The 16,238-nt window shown below is 44.5% G+C and overlaps 2 protein-coding genes across 4 annotated transcripts in view; both read left to right on the top strand.

The window, feature by feature from the left end:
* LOC139393037 (cadherin-like and PC-esterase domain-containing protein 1) overlaps positions 1 to 4,675 on the top strand; it is a 64,899-nt gene extending 60,224 nt beyond the window's left edge. For 2 of the 3 annotated variants that reach the window (XM_071141361.1, XM_071141360.1), the window contains exons 17-21: positions 168 to 388; positions 914 to 1,015; positions 1,143 to 1,230; positions 1,732 to 1,878; positions 3,078 to 4,675. In XM_071141361.1, coding sequence (XP_070997462.1) covers positions 168 to 388; positions 914 to 1,015; positions 1,143 to 1,230; positions 1,732 to 1,878; positions 3,078 to 3,320 — 801 coding nt within the window. In that variant the 3' untranslated portion in view covers positions 3,321 to 4,675. The remainder of the gene's footprint in view (positions 1 to 167; positions 389 to 913; positions 1,016 to 1,142; positions 1,231 to 1,731; positions 1,879 to 3,077) is intronic. The other variant, XM_071141362.1, reaches the window with a different exon arrangement.
* Positions 4,676 to 7,464: 2,789 nt separating this feature from the next.
* On the top strand, positions 7,465 to 15,908 carry LOC139393094 (protein Wnt-16-like). Its single transcript, XM_071141441.1, has 4 exons — positions 7,465 to 7,559; positions 7,704 to 7,930; positions 10,347 to 10,636; positions 15,245 to 15,908. The coding sequence occupies exons 1-4, from the start codon at positions 7,465 to 7,467 to the stop codon at positions 15,707 to 15,709; spliced, it is 1,077 nt and encodes a 358-aa protein (XP_070997542.1). The 3' UTR covers positions 15,710 to 15,908.
* The last annotated feature ends 330 nt before the right edge of the window (positions 15,909 to 16,238 follow it).

Below are 16,238 nucleotides of genomic sequence, written 5' to 3'. Positions count from 1 at the left end.
AATGGGCTGAAACAGGGAGGGCCTAAATGAACTTCTCCAATAAGAAATGTCAATTTTCGTTCTCTGCTCCAAAACAATTTGGTACGTTTTTCTACGGTGTGCCCTAATGAAAACAACCCAGGTGTTCTCGATCCTTTCAAGTCAAAACCATTATTCTTGTCACTCAGGTAATGTTCATAGGTGACTCCACTAACCGGGGGATGATGTACTTCCTGATGGAGCGGGTCAACTCTAGTCTGGAGGACTGGGGCAAGGCCCACGACAGCCTGGTCTATCGCAACATCAATCAGGGACACACACACGTCTCCTACTCCTACTACCCCCAGTTCTGGCTGGAGCAGAGCCAAAGACCCACCTTCCAGAGGGCCCTGGAACAGCTCATACTGAGGTGAAGGAGAGGGGGAGTCTGGGTGGGTGGGTCGATGGGTGAGGGTTGGCGTTAGTGCCCCTGCTGCACTACAGTATGTCCTGTAATCACTGCAGTCTACTCATCAGCTATTAGATTGGCATCAAGAAGCCATATCTATGCTGAAGACATTTTGGCTCTTAGCTCCCATATACACTTCAAGCCCTGTCCCCCCATATGGAGAGGAAGCCTTAATCAGTTGCTGTGATCAAAGAGCCGGGGGCTGCGTTTAAGAGTCATGTGTTAGGAGTCGTGTCACAGTGTAATTTAACACAGCAGGTCTCCCATCCACGACTCTCTCTTGCCCCTAAAATCACTAAATTCCAGGTTTTTTTTTTTTGTGTGTGTGTGTGTGTGTGTGTGTGTGTGTGTGTGTGTGTGTGTGTGTGTGTGTGTGTGTGTGTGAGAAAGCAGAAGCACGTTGTCAGCATGTGTGCCTATGCCTGTTCAATAGATATAGTCCCACTGCTGAGCTGATGTCTTTTTGACCTTTGATCTCTCCCGAAGATCACGACCCCTGGAGAACTCCCGTCAGACTGTGCTGGTGGCAGGAGGTGTCCAGTGGCTCAACACCAAACACCTGAGGATCATGAGAGAAGTGCTGGCGAGGTAAGCCCACTGTTGCACACACTCTGTGGCAAACGCCCTTCCTGACGCCGTTCAGGAATTAGCAACTGCTTAATTAAATCTATTCACTGGCCAAGAATAGACCTCATTACCCTCCTCTCTCCTCCAGGGAAGGGCTACAGGATATCATGGTGGTGGTGAAGTCTCTGGGCATGGGCTTCCATCTCCCTGTGGACGGCATCCGCTCTCTCTCACTGGTAGGTCCATCCTCCTCTTTGTATGCATTCAGTTTCACTCTTGGTGTCTCCTCCTCAACTCTTTTCTCTGTTTGACTGCTCTGGTTCTCTCTCTGAATCTCTCTCTTTCTCACTCTCTCTCTCGTTCTTCCTCTCTCTCTTCCTCTCTCTCTCTTTCCCCCTCAGCTTCTCTCTTCACTCAAATAATTTTTCCACGCTGTTAATTTTACTGCTTATATGTTACATTTTTTAAAAAGGCACTGCTTAGTCACCTGGTGGATAGCCCTTTGCCCGTGCTGTGTGAATTTATCTAAAACGTTATTGGCTAATAGTCCATGGCTTCCAACATGCTGACTGGTCCAACATCAGCAATGGCACCTGTTCAACAGCAATACAACTCATTCAATTCAAAGTTAAGTTATACTTCAGATGTGTTGCAATAGGGGCCTCAGAGAACTGTACAACAATGTTATGGCTACGATATGCGATTACTTCTTTGCTGTCTTACTTTAACTTGCCCAGAGAGGAGTACAGGAGCTATACAGAGAGAACAGCAACATCATCACCGCCGCAAAGCACCATGGATATGAGGTCATAGACACATTCAGCGTCACCATGGGCCGCTACAAAGAGTTCCTGCAGGGACAGTGCGCCTGCCATTTTCATGAGGTAACGCCCCCCCCCCCCCAACCCGCCTTCACCCTTGTCTAAAAAACGACAGTACCCTAAGTTCTCGCCCCACCCTGATTGAAACAGTGTGTATCACCTTGAACGTCCTAATTCAGCATGTTCATTTTGTTTATCATAGTTTATATTCATTCTCAGTATTTGCTTACCTACCAGTCAGTTATTCAAATCACAGCACAATGTTATCAACACTATAACACAGGTATCGTATGTCTCTCTCTGGATACAGTATTTGATACCAATTATAACTAATGGTTTGTCTAAACCTCAGTGGCCAGGGAGCACAGCTAGATACACAGCAAGTTCTTTCCCAAGGACTCCCTCTCCCTCTCCGACTGTAATATCTGAAATAACTTCATTATGGATACTTGCTATTTATGTTTGCGCACACGCCGATTTTCCAGGAGGGAATCTTTGGGCTTAAATAATCCGGGGCTTTGGCCCTATGGAGGATCCAAATAGCGAACAGCCATTTTCTGGGCCCAGAGCAAATCGGTTCTTATGTCCTCTTGATTGAAGAATCCCCATCCATGTCAGGGAGCTTTCTAGAAGGAAATCCTGCTGTAACACACATACACACACACTCCCCTTCTCCCCCCTCTCCACCTCCCTGTAAAAAGAACAGTCACTTGTTTTAATTCAGCTATAAAATTGTCCATGGATTGGTTAATCAGTAATTAGCCGTTAGGCCAGGTTTTATTGGGCAGTAAAGCACCACGTTGGTAGCAGCTGGGCCCCAGGGCACTTGTGAAGTGGTTTCGGGCATATGTACATGTGCCTCCCCTGCCCCTCCATACCCCCACCCATCCCCTCCCAGTTCATATGGGTCTTTAAGTGGCAACAGAATTTCCCAAAACGAAGCCAGAAGGAAGAATGGGATACATGAATGGAGTAATGTCTAACCCAAACCCTGCGGGGATGGACAGGGTTTCTGTTATGTCAGGATTTAGGTCAGGCTTGGATTGTTCCTGTGTGATTTATATTAGAGGAACCCCAGACTGTGACGATGGGCTTCCGCTCTGTTCTGTTCCGTGAAACACCAGGCAACGTTAGCTAGCCTCCGGTAGTAGAAGTCAGTTCTGGCCATGGTCTAGTTACCTAGTTACAGTATAATATCAGTATGTAGATGTTGTGTTAGAGGTGAGGTGTTGACGTGGTTCTCCTCGCTGTGTTCCTTGAAGGTTGAAAAGCTGCCGTTCTCCAAGGCTCCCCTGCACAGGAAGATGAAGCTCCTTCGACACGGCGAGGAACCTGGGACTGGAACCAGTGGAACTGGAACCGGGTACAGTGATCAGCCTACCCTGCAGCACCAGAACCAGTGGTCGGGGTCTAACTCCTCCACCTATCATGTGAGAGGAGCGGTGAACCAGGTGTACTCGCAGATTCTGCTGAGCAGACTGTGTGTGAGAGACACGGGAAACTAGACCCAGCCCTCACCACCACAGACTGTGTGTGTGCCTGCGTGCTTGTGTCCTTACTTACTAATGTGCGTGCGTGTGTGTGTGTGTGTGCGCGTATCCATACCAGCGTCTCTCTAATGAATGAGAGCTCATCCCATCCAGGAAGTGCTGAAGTAACAGGAGAGTCCTGACTGGTCAGCCGTGAGACAGATATCACCACTGTCTGTCACACAGACCTCCTCTGATTGGCCCACGCACTGCCCCCCGTCCCCCCCGTCCGTCCGTCATGTGACTGCTACATCTGCTAGGTAAAGGTTTCCAGATGGTCGAAGAGGACGATCGCTGGCCGACCGCCAAAAGACCAGGGACGCAGCTGGAGGAAGAAAAAAGAGGAGAGCGAGAGTGACTGTCGAAGGAGTGTGTCATGTGCATATCCCAAATGTACGCCTTGCTCTCCCACCAACCGACAATGCTCCCTCAACGCTCCAGCACAAACCCTTACAATTGTATAGTTTTATAGTTGTGGAAACATTGTTGAAATGTTGTACAGCATTGTTTCCCAATCCTTTCCTCGGGTACCCCCCGGCAATTCCATGTGTTTGATGTATTCCCTGGCACACCTGATTCAGATGCAACTGGTCAACTAATCAGGTGAGCTAGTTGAGGGCCACAACAACATTGTGAAACGTCTGGGGGTCTCCGAGGGGAGGTTCAAGACTTTTGATGTGTGCCTTTGATGCCTTTATGCATCAGGAAAGCCTATCTTTCACCATTGGAGGGACATCTGGGTATCCAGCTATTCCTCCTCATATACAGTACCTCATCCATCCGCGTGTCCTGTTGACACCACAACGTGTTCTATTCTATGCCAAAGATATGACGAAAGCTGAGCTATTCTTCAAGTGAATGTCTTATGTAGGATTTTCTTATATTTCTACATCTGTTTATTCGTGCCTATAATGTTGATAACCAGTGTATAATGTTTTACATGCAGCATATTGTTGACATGCTAATGAAGGACTGGTGTAATGTATGCTATGGATCTATATATATATTGTCTGATCTGTCCTCTGATCATTTGTATGGAGGGAACTGAGCTGGTGAAGATGAAGGTAATTGTAACACACACACGAGTGGAGACTACCTGCTTAGCTCTGTTTAGTGGTCCTATGGAACATTGATAGCAAACCTAATCATTTGATTCAGTGATTTTGAAGAAAAACAGATAGACATATTTGCTTAATGCTAAATATTATCAACACTATTCATTTATTTTTAAAGAACTATCTTCAAATGGCACTAACTTCAGCTTTGTGTTTCCAGATGGTATATATAAGTTATTCCATTACAACATTAAAGTATATATTTTCTTAACTTAACTTTGTGTCCAGAAACTATGTTCTAAAAGCATGAAACTGTGTTTTGAAAGTTCCACAAAGCACTAGCTTGTAAACAATTAGGATGTTGGCCTCGCAGATTTCCCCTTTAAATTGTGCACCATATGAGGATAAGCCTGTGCATGCTGTTTGCGCACAGTATTAGACAAATCCTTTAATAACAGTCATCATCACAATGCAGGGGTATGAAGCCGTGTGATGCTCTGAGGAAGGTTGTTTTCCATCTGCGTTTTGTAATTACCTTCGTGCCACCAATACCTGATCATCATCTCTATCAGCTGGTTTAGAAGAACACCTCTTTGTACCTCTATTTAACTAGGAAAGTCCGTTAAGAACGAATTATTATTTATAATAACCCGGACGACGCTGTGCGCTGCCAATCCCAATCACTTCCGGTTGTGATACAGCCTGGAAACGAACCAGGGTCTCTGACGCCCCTAGCACTGAGATGCAGTGCCTTTGACCGCTGCGCCACACCGGAGCCCTTAATAATTAGGGAGACTTACTTTCAATTAGGCTATAACTGTGCTATAATAAAATGAATATCAGCGTAATGTGGTTTAACTCCGTCTGGCGCGTAACGAGCCCTGTCTGACTCCCCTTTGCAGTCATGTGCCGCTAATCCGACACATTCAATCACCCTACCCACGGTGTGATCTGGGCAGAGATCGAGCAGCAGGATCGAGAAGTCAAACTAATGTTGATTTAAATGCAGGCCTAACTCGTGTTTGAGGTCGACGTACTGCTAGGGCCTTATTCCAGAGAGTTATTAGTCTATTTTATTTAGGCCTACTTACACTGACAATGGTGTGTTCAAATATGTAGCCAATGCATACCTAAAGAACGTTATAAACACGGTTATATGACCGCATAAAAACGTAATACAATGTAGCGATATATTGAAAATATATCCATATTTGTTTAAAACCTTTGTTTTATAATTTCTAGATCAAATAAAGGGAACGCATACAAAGTGAAGTGCATGCCTAAAGTGTTTCAAATTGAATGGTCTAGTGCGACACGTGGCTAAATAACAGCATTGAGTGGGCGAGGGATAGAATAAGGTAGATGCAACAAGTCTCGATCAAAATGAAGGTTAATGTAAAATGTTATAAAATGTTATAAACAAAGGCTTGTCTTTTGGGCACATGTAACCGCCCTGAAGACTGCCGCCTGGGTTGTTGTCGCGCCAAGGAGGAATGATGGACTCTGCCCCGTACTGCGATTCATTCCGAACTCTGATGTCAAATTTCAGGGAGACCATTCACTCTGCACTGTTTAAGTCGGGGAATTTGAAAGGCTTGGGAGGGTTGTGACATTTCTGGGGGCTGAGCAGACCTCACCTCGTCTGCCCCATACAGCTCCGTCTAATATACTAAACAGAAAGCTGGTCAGTCAACCCTTTTAAAAATGTCCTTAAAATGTCGAAAATGCTCGCTGACTGTACATATGATGTTTATTATTCAGGAAAAGGCAAAGAACTCAACAGTGATTGAAAATATTTACTCAAACATAATTGGTTAGATCAATGGGCAATGTGGTTGTAATTGTCGTTGCATTTGAATCAAGGCTTTGTTCATTTAAACTATACATTTAAATGGCAAAATTAGATTATAAACATTCTAAACCTAACGAATATTACACAATTCACGGGCACGGAAAAAAATGTTTGACTCGGAGGATGATTTTGATGTGTTGAAATCATGAGGACATTTTCTCTAACTGTAGATTTATGACTCTTAAAAAAGGAAACCATTGCATTTGCAATTAATAAATATGATTATAGATCAAATATATACATGAGTTTGTCATAAGGATTAGTTGGAATTAAATTGGTATTAAATTCAAAACCAGGCCTTGTTTAATAATGAAATAATTGTTGTGTATGAGATAATCTATTGTATTATAAATATCTTATGCACTCACGTCACTCAAGGTTTCGTATCAAGGAATTTTTCGAGGAAAAATGATATTCGCCTGACATGATTAGGTTTACAGCGCTTGAGTGAAGTGACCATTATAAAGAAGTGTTCTGCTGACTTTTGTTCTTCCTTCCACTTTCTCGGTCATTACTAGTTACCACAGCCACAACGTCATAAACCCCGCCTATTTCTACAATTGATCTTCTTAACTTTTGATTCTAAACCTAACCTTAACCTTAATCACATTGATAACATTATTCCTAACCCTAACCTCAAATTAAGACCAAAAAGTACATTTGGTTTTCATACATATTTACCATGGGCTATAGCCAATTTGGACTTTGGATGTGCTATCTAGTGGAACCCCACCTTCTCTCATGCCAAACGTTTTGCTCAGTTCCTGTCAATGCCATCTGCGGCATGCGTTTTTCTTTGCGCGTCCGTCCAATTAGCGCGTAGGACATGCGCGTCTGCTGAATATTAATACACGGGTGCGCCAATCCGAGCCTGGGAGCGCGCTTTTCAGAGACGCTCTGTGTGGGTTCTCCCAGTCCAGGATAAAACTGTTTGTCTGCGTTTTGGGGAACACCGTCGGGAACTTATTTTATCACCCATCCAACTGTAGGCTACTAGCCGCAGAGCCACATTATTAGAATCACCATCTCTCTCTCCCCGTGGATGTTTTTTTTACTGAATTGCTCGAGATAACCACGGATTGAGGATTATTTCTGTTAGGGTCCTATGCTGTGGGGCTAGCATGAGACAGAGCCCAGCACCGATCCAGCGCTCCATGGACATACCCTTCCCCAGTGCCCGGGAGGCCAGTCAGCTTCTGTAAATGAGGTGGCCATGGAGAGAAGAAGCGGCTGTGGAGTACATCAGATCTGCTTTCTGTTTCTCTTACTGTTTTCACTGTATCCTGTCTGCTGTCGAGCCAGTTGGATGTAAGTATATTTCATTGCTTGTGATTAAGCTTGTCTTTTTGTCAAACTGCACCATTTTGTTTATGCATGAAATACGATTCCGTTTGGGGCTGAATGGGGTTTAGAAAGTAACGTACTTTCTCCTCTGCTTGCTTTGTGTCTCAGGTGGTTGGGAATAACCTCCGTGGGAGTACCAGAGAAGCTGGGCTGCGCCAATCTCCCGCTGACGCACAAGCAGAAAGACCTGTGCAAGAGAAAGCCCCATCTCCTGCCAAGCATCAAGGACGGCGCGCGCATCGGCATCGCGGAGTGCCAGACGCAGTTCGAGCACGAGCGTTGGAACTGTTCTACGGCCAAAGAGCTCTCTGTGTTCGGCTACGAGCTAACCAGTGGTAAGGACAGGCGGTTTAAATACTCGTTTTAATAGACATAAAACAATAGGGTGCTTTGTGCCCCGCTGGCAAAAAATCGCGTGCACTTTTATGTGCTATTGATAATGTTATTTTTGATTGGGTTTAATTTGGAAAATTACACTATATTTTGGGTGCATCTATTATAATGGTCGTATTCCATAATCCGATATTTAATATGTGTGCCCACATCATTTGGTATTTGACCGTTTAAGGCAATTGCTATATAAAAACAGTCCCTCAATTGTCTTTCTGTTTGACAGTGCCTCAAAAAGAAGCACGTCTTCTATTTTCCATAACTCTTTATTTGGTTTGAGTTATGAAAATGTTTAATGTTGGCCAGGGAGGGGACGTGATTTGATTTGCCCACTCGTGCAGCTGTATGCCCTATGGGGCGAGAGAGAGAGAGAACATATGCGCACATCTGTTTCGGTTTAAACACAGCATTTATCCACGGTCAAGTGTGGTCTTTGAACAGAGAACTCCTACTCCCCTCTGGTGCAGAAACCAGCCGGGATTATCCCAATTAGGAGATTCATGGTCGACATGTAACATAAGAGCACCGTTTCTTTGTTTTTAGAGATAGCGTTCCAGAAATCTGTTTCCATGCAGATTTCAAAGATGGTTAAGAGTCAGCGCATGTTTTAGCTATCAACATTTTAGTTTCACATGAAGCTCATTCTTCCAAATTCCTCTCTATCCTTGTTGCACCCTGTCACATGCCATCTATCAACTTTCTTCACTCAACCCAGACGAAAAACATCGGAGAAAAAACTGACCATATCAATTATGTTGATTTAGGCCTATGCATAATACAATTGGATGGAAATGCATAGATTTAGCCTATGTCCGGACTCGTACAATCAAATGTAAAAATGTATGCTCTGCTGTGTTCAATGTTCTATTTGGGTTAGGGCGCAGCAAGAAATGTTTATAATATAATGCAGCACAGATAACCTTAATAACCGCAATTGTCATTTGTTTGAATGATCAAACCTTCATAGTGCCAAACTCAAATTTGAAGTGGTGATTTGTTGTTGTTCCATGGAGGAAAGGCTTTTGGGTCAACCTGTGGCTTGGACCTCTAATTTACGTTTGAACCTTGATTGACAGAAAAGATAGACTATGTATGACCTTTTAAACAACATGCCATTCTTAGAAGCTGCACTCTCTGAATCATTACAAGTGATGTCACCAGGTGTCATTATGTTTCTGTTCCATCCAGATGATTCTGCATATTTTAGAGGTTTGTCTATCAAGCCCTTTCCATAAACTATACATCTTAGTAGTCTACCCATTAAACATGCACTTGGGTTAACATTTTTTCAGCCTTCGTTGATTACAGGACATAATCTAATGTTTCTGTCCGGCGGTCAGATTTCCAGATGGCCTTACAAGTGACCGTGATACCGGTTTGATCCAACATATTCTAAGTCTCTCTGAGCCAGAGCTGTCTGTCCTCACTCAGGGTCTACTGTGGCCCCTAACCTGTGAAGTGTAACCCAGCCCCCCCCACACACACACACACACAGGGCAGGACAGTTCCCATGGGGCTATGTGTCTACTCAACTCACATCTCACATGTATCCCTCCAGAGCAAAGATGTATTATACGACCACAATGGATGGAAGTTGTATGGATATCTAGGCCTGTGCTACTGAGACACACGGAAGTTGTATGGATATCTAGGCCTGTGCTACTGAGATACATGGAAGTTGTATGGATATCTAGGCCTGTGCTACTGAGATACACGGAAGTTGTATGGATATCTAGGCCTGTGCTACTGAGATACATGGAAGTTGTATGGATATCTAGGCCTGTGCTACTGAGATACACGGAAGTTGTATGGATATCTAGGCCTGTGCTACTGAGATACACGGAAGTTGTATGGATATCTAGGCCTGTGCTACTGAGACACACGGAAGTTGTATGGATATCTAGCCCTGTGCTACTGAGACACACAAAAGTTGTATGGATATCTAGGCCTGTGCTACTGAGATACACGGAAGTTGTATGGATATCTAGGCCTGTGCTACTGAGACACACGGAAGTTGTATGGATATCTAGGCCTGTGCTACTGAGACACACGGAAGTTGTATGGATATCTAGGCCTGTGCTACTGAGACACACGAAAGTTGTATGGATATCTAGGCCTGTGCTACTGAGACACACGGAAGTTGTATGGATATCTAGGCCTGTGCTACTGAGATGCCCGGAAGTTCTAATGCTAGAATTGTGCCATTTTCCTCTGTCTGAAGTGTTATTGGCTGAAAGTTGTTGCAGTGGAATCTTTTCAGAATCCACCCAATGCCTGCTTTAGAGCTCCACAGCCACTGTTACACAATAATCCATGCGTACATTTGCCCTTCCGACAACCTCTTTTCATTGACTCTGACAGGGACCAAGGAGACGGCGTTTATCCACGCGGTGATGGCGGCTGGGCTGGTCCAGGCAGTGACGCGCTCCTGCAGTGCGGGCAATATGACAGAGTGCGGCTGTGACACCAGCCTGCAGGGCACAGGCTCGCCCAGCGAAGGGTGGCACTGGGGCGGCTGCTCAGACCATATCCAGTACGGTACATGGTTCAGCAGGAAGTTCATAGATAGCTCAGTGAAGAATATGTCCTCAGCCAGGGGAGGGGATGCACTGCTCACCATGAACCAGCACAACAGTGAAGCCGGGAGACAGGTGAGACGCGACACACACAGACCCAACCCACACACACACACCCAATCATTGAGGGCGAAGAACACTTACAGAGCATGTACAACACACAGACAGTGTACAGAATAAAAAACAGCACAGCAATGAAGTTTGATGTTAGATTAGACACAATACACCCTAGAACAAAACACACACATCCACAACCTAGCTAGAGAGAGAGTATTTTATAGTGAACACAGTTGTTAAGGGTACTCTGGGGAATATGTAAAAGCTGAATAGGGCTCATGGGAGCTATAACTCAAGTTGTCAAGACTAGCAGGTGTAGGGTTCATTGTGTCTGAATGAATGACTGATATGACAGTACTAATCTAGCACCATGAAAGGAATCCTACTGTAACTATTATAGTTATGGGTTTCGTTCACCATATGGGGTTGGAGAGGAGTTAGGGCCAAACCATTCAGTGGGTAATAGATTTTATCACACTGTTAAAAATACTCTCAGGAGACATTCTAGGAATTGTGTGTGTCTGTGTGTGTGCGTGCGTGTTAGAGAGAGCGGGAACGATATTCAGAGAAAAGCAGAAAGATTGTAGGAAACAGAGTAGAGGGAAGGGAGAATATGAAGGTCAGTGTGAGAGGGGGATGCTCAGACGGGACAGAAGGAGAGAGGGGAAAGAAAGTGTAACATCCTCGATGATGGGAGTTAATGGGTGAGGCGTGATAGTGTGACTAATGAATGTTCAAGCAGACACCAGGCCATCTAAATTGTAGCAATGGTCATCAAAATTGTTTAAAAGTTTTAAAAACAATTCTAATAAATGCAACAGTTGGACAATGGATGAAGACACTCCAAACGTTTTGAAATGTTGTAATCCATCGGATATTGACTTAATTATAGCATATCAAATCAAATCAAATGTATTTATATAGCCCTTCGTACATCAGCTGATATCTCAAAGTGCTGAACAGAAACCCAACCAAAAACCCCAAACAGCAAGCAATGCAGGTGTCGAAGCACGGTGGCTAGGAAAAAATCCCTAGAAAGGCCAAAACCTAGGAAGAAACCTAGAGAGGAACCAGGCTATGAGGGGTGGCCAGTCCTCTTCTGGCTGTGTCCCGTTTGGAGATTGTAACAGAACATGGCCAAGATGTTCAAATGTTCATAAAGGACCAGCATGGTCAAATAATAATAATCACAGGCAGAACAGTTGAAACTGGAGCAGCAGCACGGGCAGGTGGACTGGGGACAGCAAGGAGTAATTGTGCCAGGTAGTCCTGAGGCATGGTCCTAGGGCTCAGGTCCTCCGAGAGAGAGAAAGAAAGAGAGAATTAGAGAGAGCATACTTAAATTCACACAGGACACCGGATAAGACAGGAGAAGTACTCCAGATATAACAAACTGACCCTAGCCCCCCGACACATAAACTACTGCAGCATAAATACTGGAGGCTGAGACAGGAGGGGTCAGGAGACACTGTGGCCCCATCCGATGATACCCCAGGACAGGGCCAAACAGGAAGGATATAACCCCACCCACTTTGCCAAAGCACAGCCCCCACACCACTAGAGGGATATCTTCAACCACCAACTTACCATCCTGAGACAAGGCCGAGTATAGCCCACAAAGATCTCCGCCACGGCACAACCCAAGAGGGGGCGCCAACCCAGACAGGAAGATCACATCAGTGACTCAACACACTCAAGTGACGCACCCCTCCTAGGGACGGCATGAAAGAGCACCAGTTGGCCAGTGACTCAGCCCCTGTAATAGGGTTAGAGGCAGAGAATCCCAGTGGAAAGAGGGGAACCGGCCAGGCAGAGACAGCATATAAAACATTTTACTGGCACAGACAAATAATGAATGGAGTTCAGGGATTTTGGTGGGAGATTTAGGTATAGGCCTTACTCAGGAACAATGTTGTCCTGGTAAGTAACTCCAGTGTATATTTGGCCTTGCATTTTAGGTTATTGTCCTGCTGTAAGGGGGATTTGTGTCTGTTGGAAAGCAGCCTGAACCAGGTTTTCCTCTAGGACTTTGCCTGTGCTTAGCTCTATTCCTTTCCTTTTTATCCTAAAAAACTCCCTAGTCCTTGCTGATGACAAGCATACCCATAACATGACCCCCACCAAACATAATGCCTTGTATTCAGGACAGAATATGTATTTATTTCCCACATTTCATTTTGTAACTGGTTTAAAATCACCATTGGCCTCAAGGTGAAACCTCTGCGCGGTTTAATTCCTCTCCGGCAACAGAGTTAGGAAGGTAGTGACTGGGTGTATTGATACACCACCCAAGTGTAATGAATAACTTCACCATGCTCAAAGGGATATTCAATGTGAGCTTTAATTATATATATATATTTTTTGAATCTACCAATAGGTGCTCTTCTTTGCGAGGCATTGGAGAACATCCCTTCTCTTTGTCGTTGAGTCTGTGCTTGAAATTCCCTGCTTGATTGAGGGACCTTACAGATAATTGAATGTATGGGTTACAGAGATGGGGTAGTCATTACAAAATAATGTTGGAACACCATTCTTGCACACAGAGTTAGTCGATGCAACTTATCCTCTGAAATGTTTAGGCTTGCCATAAGAAAGGGGTTGAATACTTATTGACTCAAGACATTTCAGCTTCTCATTTTTTTTATTAATTCGTCAAATTAAAGGGTATTGTGTCTGTATCAGTGACAAAAAAATCTAAATTGTATCCATTTTAAATTAAGGCTGTAACAAAACCAAATGTGGAAAAAGGCAAGTGTCTGTGAATACTTTCTGAAGGCACTGTATACATTCTATTAGAGTATCAGGTATTTTTAAATATAAATACACAGGCTGTATAAATGAATACATTAACATAATGGAGTGGAAGAGGGCCGTAACCACCCAACACTTTCTCTGTATACCCTACCTGCACCCACCTGCGCTGTCTAGACTGCCTAATTAATTACTGTTAATGTCACATACTCTTGCATAATTCAACAAGTGTGCAGAATACCCACAAAAAAAAAAAAACGCTTGGCTCTAGATTATGCCTATCTAAACGTACTTTACATGGTTTGTGAGATCAGACATATCACTATAATCCAAGTGTTCACATTCGGGACTTGCTTTCATTTCAGCGCATCTATTTTGTAAACATTTCAACCGTATTCAATTATTTGTTTTTTTGAATTCCACAAAAAATGAACACCCATCAAAATAAAGCTATCTTTCTTGTCTTTCTTGTCGTGTACAGTACGTGTCGAGACGTGCGTTAAATCCCAGACAAAGCTTTAGTGTTCTTATATATTCAACGGTAAGACAATGTATTCCATTGAGCAGTGGTGGAAAAAGTACCCAATTGTCATACTTGAGTAAAAGTATAGATACCTTAATAGAAAGTTACTCAAGTAAAAGTGAAAGTCATCCAGTAAAATACTATTTGAGTAAAAGTCAAAGTATTTGGTCCTAAATATACTTAAGTATCAAAAGTACATGTAATTGATCAAATATTCCTATGTATCAAGAGTAAAAGTATAAGGAATATGAAATTATTTAAATTATGCAAAGCATACAGCACCATTTTCTAAGTTTGAAAATGTACGGATAGCCAGGGGCACACTCCAACACTCAGACTTAATTTACAAACGATGCATTTGTGTTCAGTGAGACCTCCCGATCAGAGGCAGTAGGGATGACCACGTATTGTCTTGATAAGTATGTGAATTGGACCATTTTCCTGTCCTGCTAAGCATTTCAAATGTAACGAGTACTCCGTCAGTACTTTATGCTACTGCCATTGAGCCCATTTCAGCCATGACCAGAGTGTGTTTTACAGGTCATTACAACCATTTCCGCCATCGTAACGTTAACGGGGGGGGGGGGGAAACGTCAGGCACAAGCAAGAGTGTGAAGCAGGAGTAAAATGAGAGCAATCAATCCGGACAAGCGGGTTTTGCACCCATCAAACACAGGAAATAGATGGCTGAAAAAGATCCTCAGGTGGGCGGGGCATGCGCGTTACCATTAAATGGCATTCACTAAGACACACTTACTGGGTCTCTCTCTTATCTACTAGCCACTGTCAAGAGGAGAGGGCTTCACTACTGGAGAGGGATGTGGACACAATGGTAGCAGTGTATCTGTTTACTGAAACACATACTTTTGCCACACACACGCGCACACACACTGCCTTTCCAACTAAACTGAACCGACAGGGAAGAGGGAGAAGAGGTGAAAAAGAGGTGAAATTTGTTGCCTCTTCTGGGGTCATCCTAAATCCAATGAGCCCTGGGGTTTGTGGTCATAAGAAAATGTCTCCTCAATCTCACAGTTTAAACTGTGAAGGACAGTTTAGCTTTTTGTTCCAGTTGTACACAGTGCCCAGGGAGTCTATTGTGTCAGAGTTAGAAGTAGAATGCACAAACCTCAGGACTAATGTTACAGTCCCAGTCCAAGATCCAGCATTCAGAACAATAGATTGTGATTTTGCTCAAAACATTCCCACAGCGTTTGTGTAAACAAAAGGCAGTCTCTATCAAACAGAGTTCTGGCATCGAGTCTGTCGTAACATTTATAGTGTTGTAATTCTTAGTGTTGTAAGTCTGTTGTAATTCCTAACACCATCCTCTCCATCTTTTGCCTTTTCAGGCTGTCGCCAAGACGATGGCCACCGACTGCCGTTGCCACGGCGTGTCGGGCTCGTGTGCCGTCAAGACGTGCTGGCGCACCATGGCGTCGTTCGAGCGCGTGGGCAACTTCCTGAAGGAGCGCTATGAGGGAAGCGTTCAGGTGCTGGACCGTTCCAAGAGGAAGGTGAGGAGGAAGGAGAAGGACCAGCGCCGTGTGCCCATCGGGAAGGAAGAACTTATCTTCCTCAACAAGTCTCCTAACTACTGTCTGGAGGACCGGCGCTGGGGCGTGGCGGGCACTAGAGGGCGCCGGTGTAACCGCACCTCGGCCGGCCCCGACGGGTGTAACCTGCTCTGCTGCGGTCGAGGGTATAATACACACGTGGTTCGCCACGTAGAGAGGTGCGAGTGTAAGTTTGTGTGGTGTTGCTATGTGAGGTGTCAGAAGTGTGAGAGCATGAATGACATGCACACGTGTAAATAGGGAGGGGGAGGCAGGTGATGGCACACACAAACACACTCACACTGTCCCCAATGAGAGACTAAAAGACTCCCCCCATCATTCCTCTCTCCCATGGACAGGGAAGACGGTATTTAAACACCACACCATCAGAGGTGGACAAAGACGGTGGAAAATAGTTGACTTTGATTGACCTATCAGGGCCCAGCCTTGTAGGAGGCAATCCAATGGGACAGGAGTTCCACAGTGTTTCAGAGGCTTGAGGATCCACACACTCTGACTACCAAACATGGACATCTTCATGATTTACTCAAGAGTAGAAATGAGCCACAAAACTCAATGATAAAAACAAACCGAACTTTGATGAAAGTTAAAACCTCACTCTTCAAGTCTTCAAATGGACTCGGTGAATGATGTGTAAGAGGAGAACAAAGGGACCAAAAAGTGCCTGTAGGGGGGCGGCAACCCAGTCCCGCTGGGCCGCAACAGTGTCATTACATTTCCAGAACAGAACGAAGTCTCATATAGACAACTGCAGGCTAGAGCTATAGAC

This window comes from Oncorhynchus clarkii, chromosome 33 (assembly GCF_045791955.1).
Source record: "Oncorhynchus clarkii lewisi isolate Uvic-CL-2024 chromosome 33, UVic_Ocla_1.0, whole genome shotgun sequence".
Lineage (NCBI taxonomy): Eukaryota > Metazoa > Chordata > Actinopteri > Salmoniformes > Salmonidae > Oncorhynchus > Oncorhynchus clarkii.
This window is presented reverse-complemented; position numbering and strand designations above follow the sequence as displayed.

Excerpts from the sequence above, each read along its gene's own strand:
- LOC139393094 (XM_071141441.1), top strand. The coding sequence starts at position 7,465 with ATGGAGAGAAGAAGCGGCTGTGGAGTACATCAGATCTGCTTTCTGTTT. Across the intron at positions 7,560-7,703 it reads TGCTGTCGAGCCAGTTGGAT|GTGGTTGGGAATAACCTCCG; the intron begins GTAAGTATATTT and ends TTTGTGTCTCAG. Across the intron at positions 7,931-10,346 it reads CGGCTACGAGCTAACCAGTG|GGACCAAGGAGACGGCGTTT; the intron begins GTAAGGACAGGC and ends TGACTCTGACAG.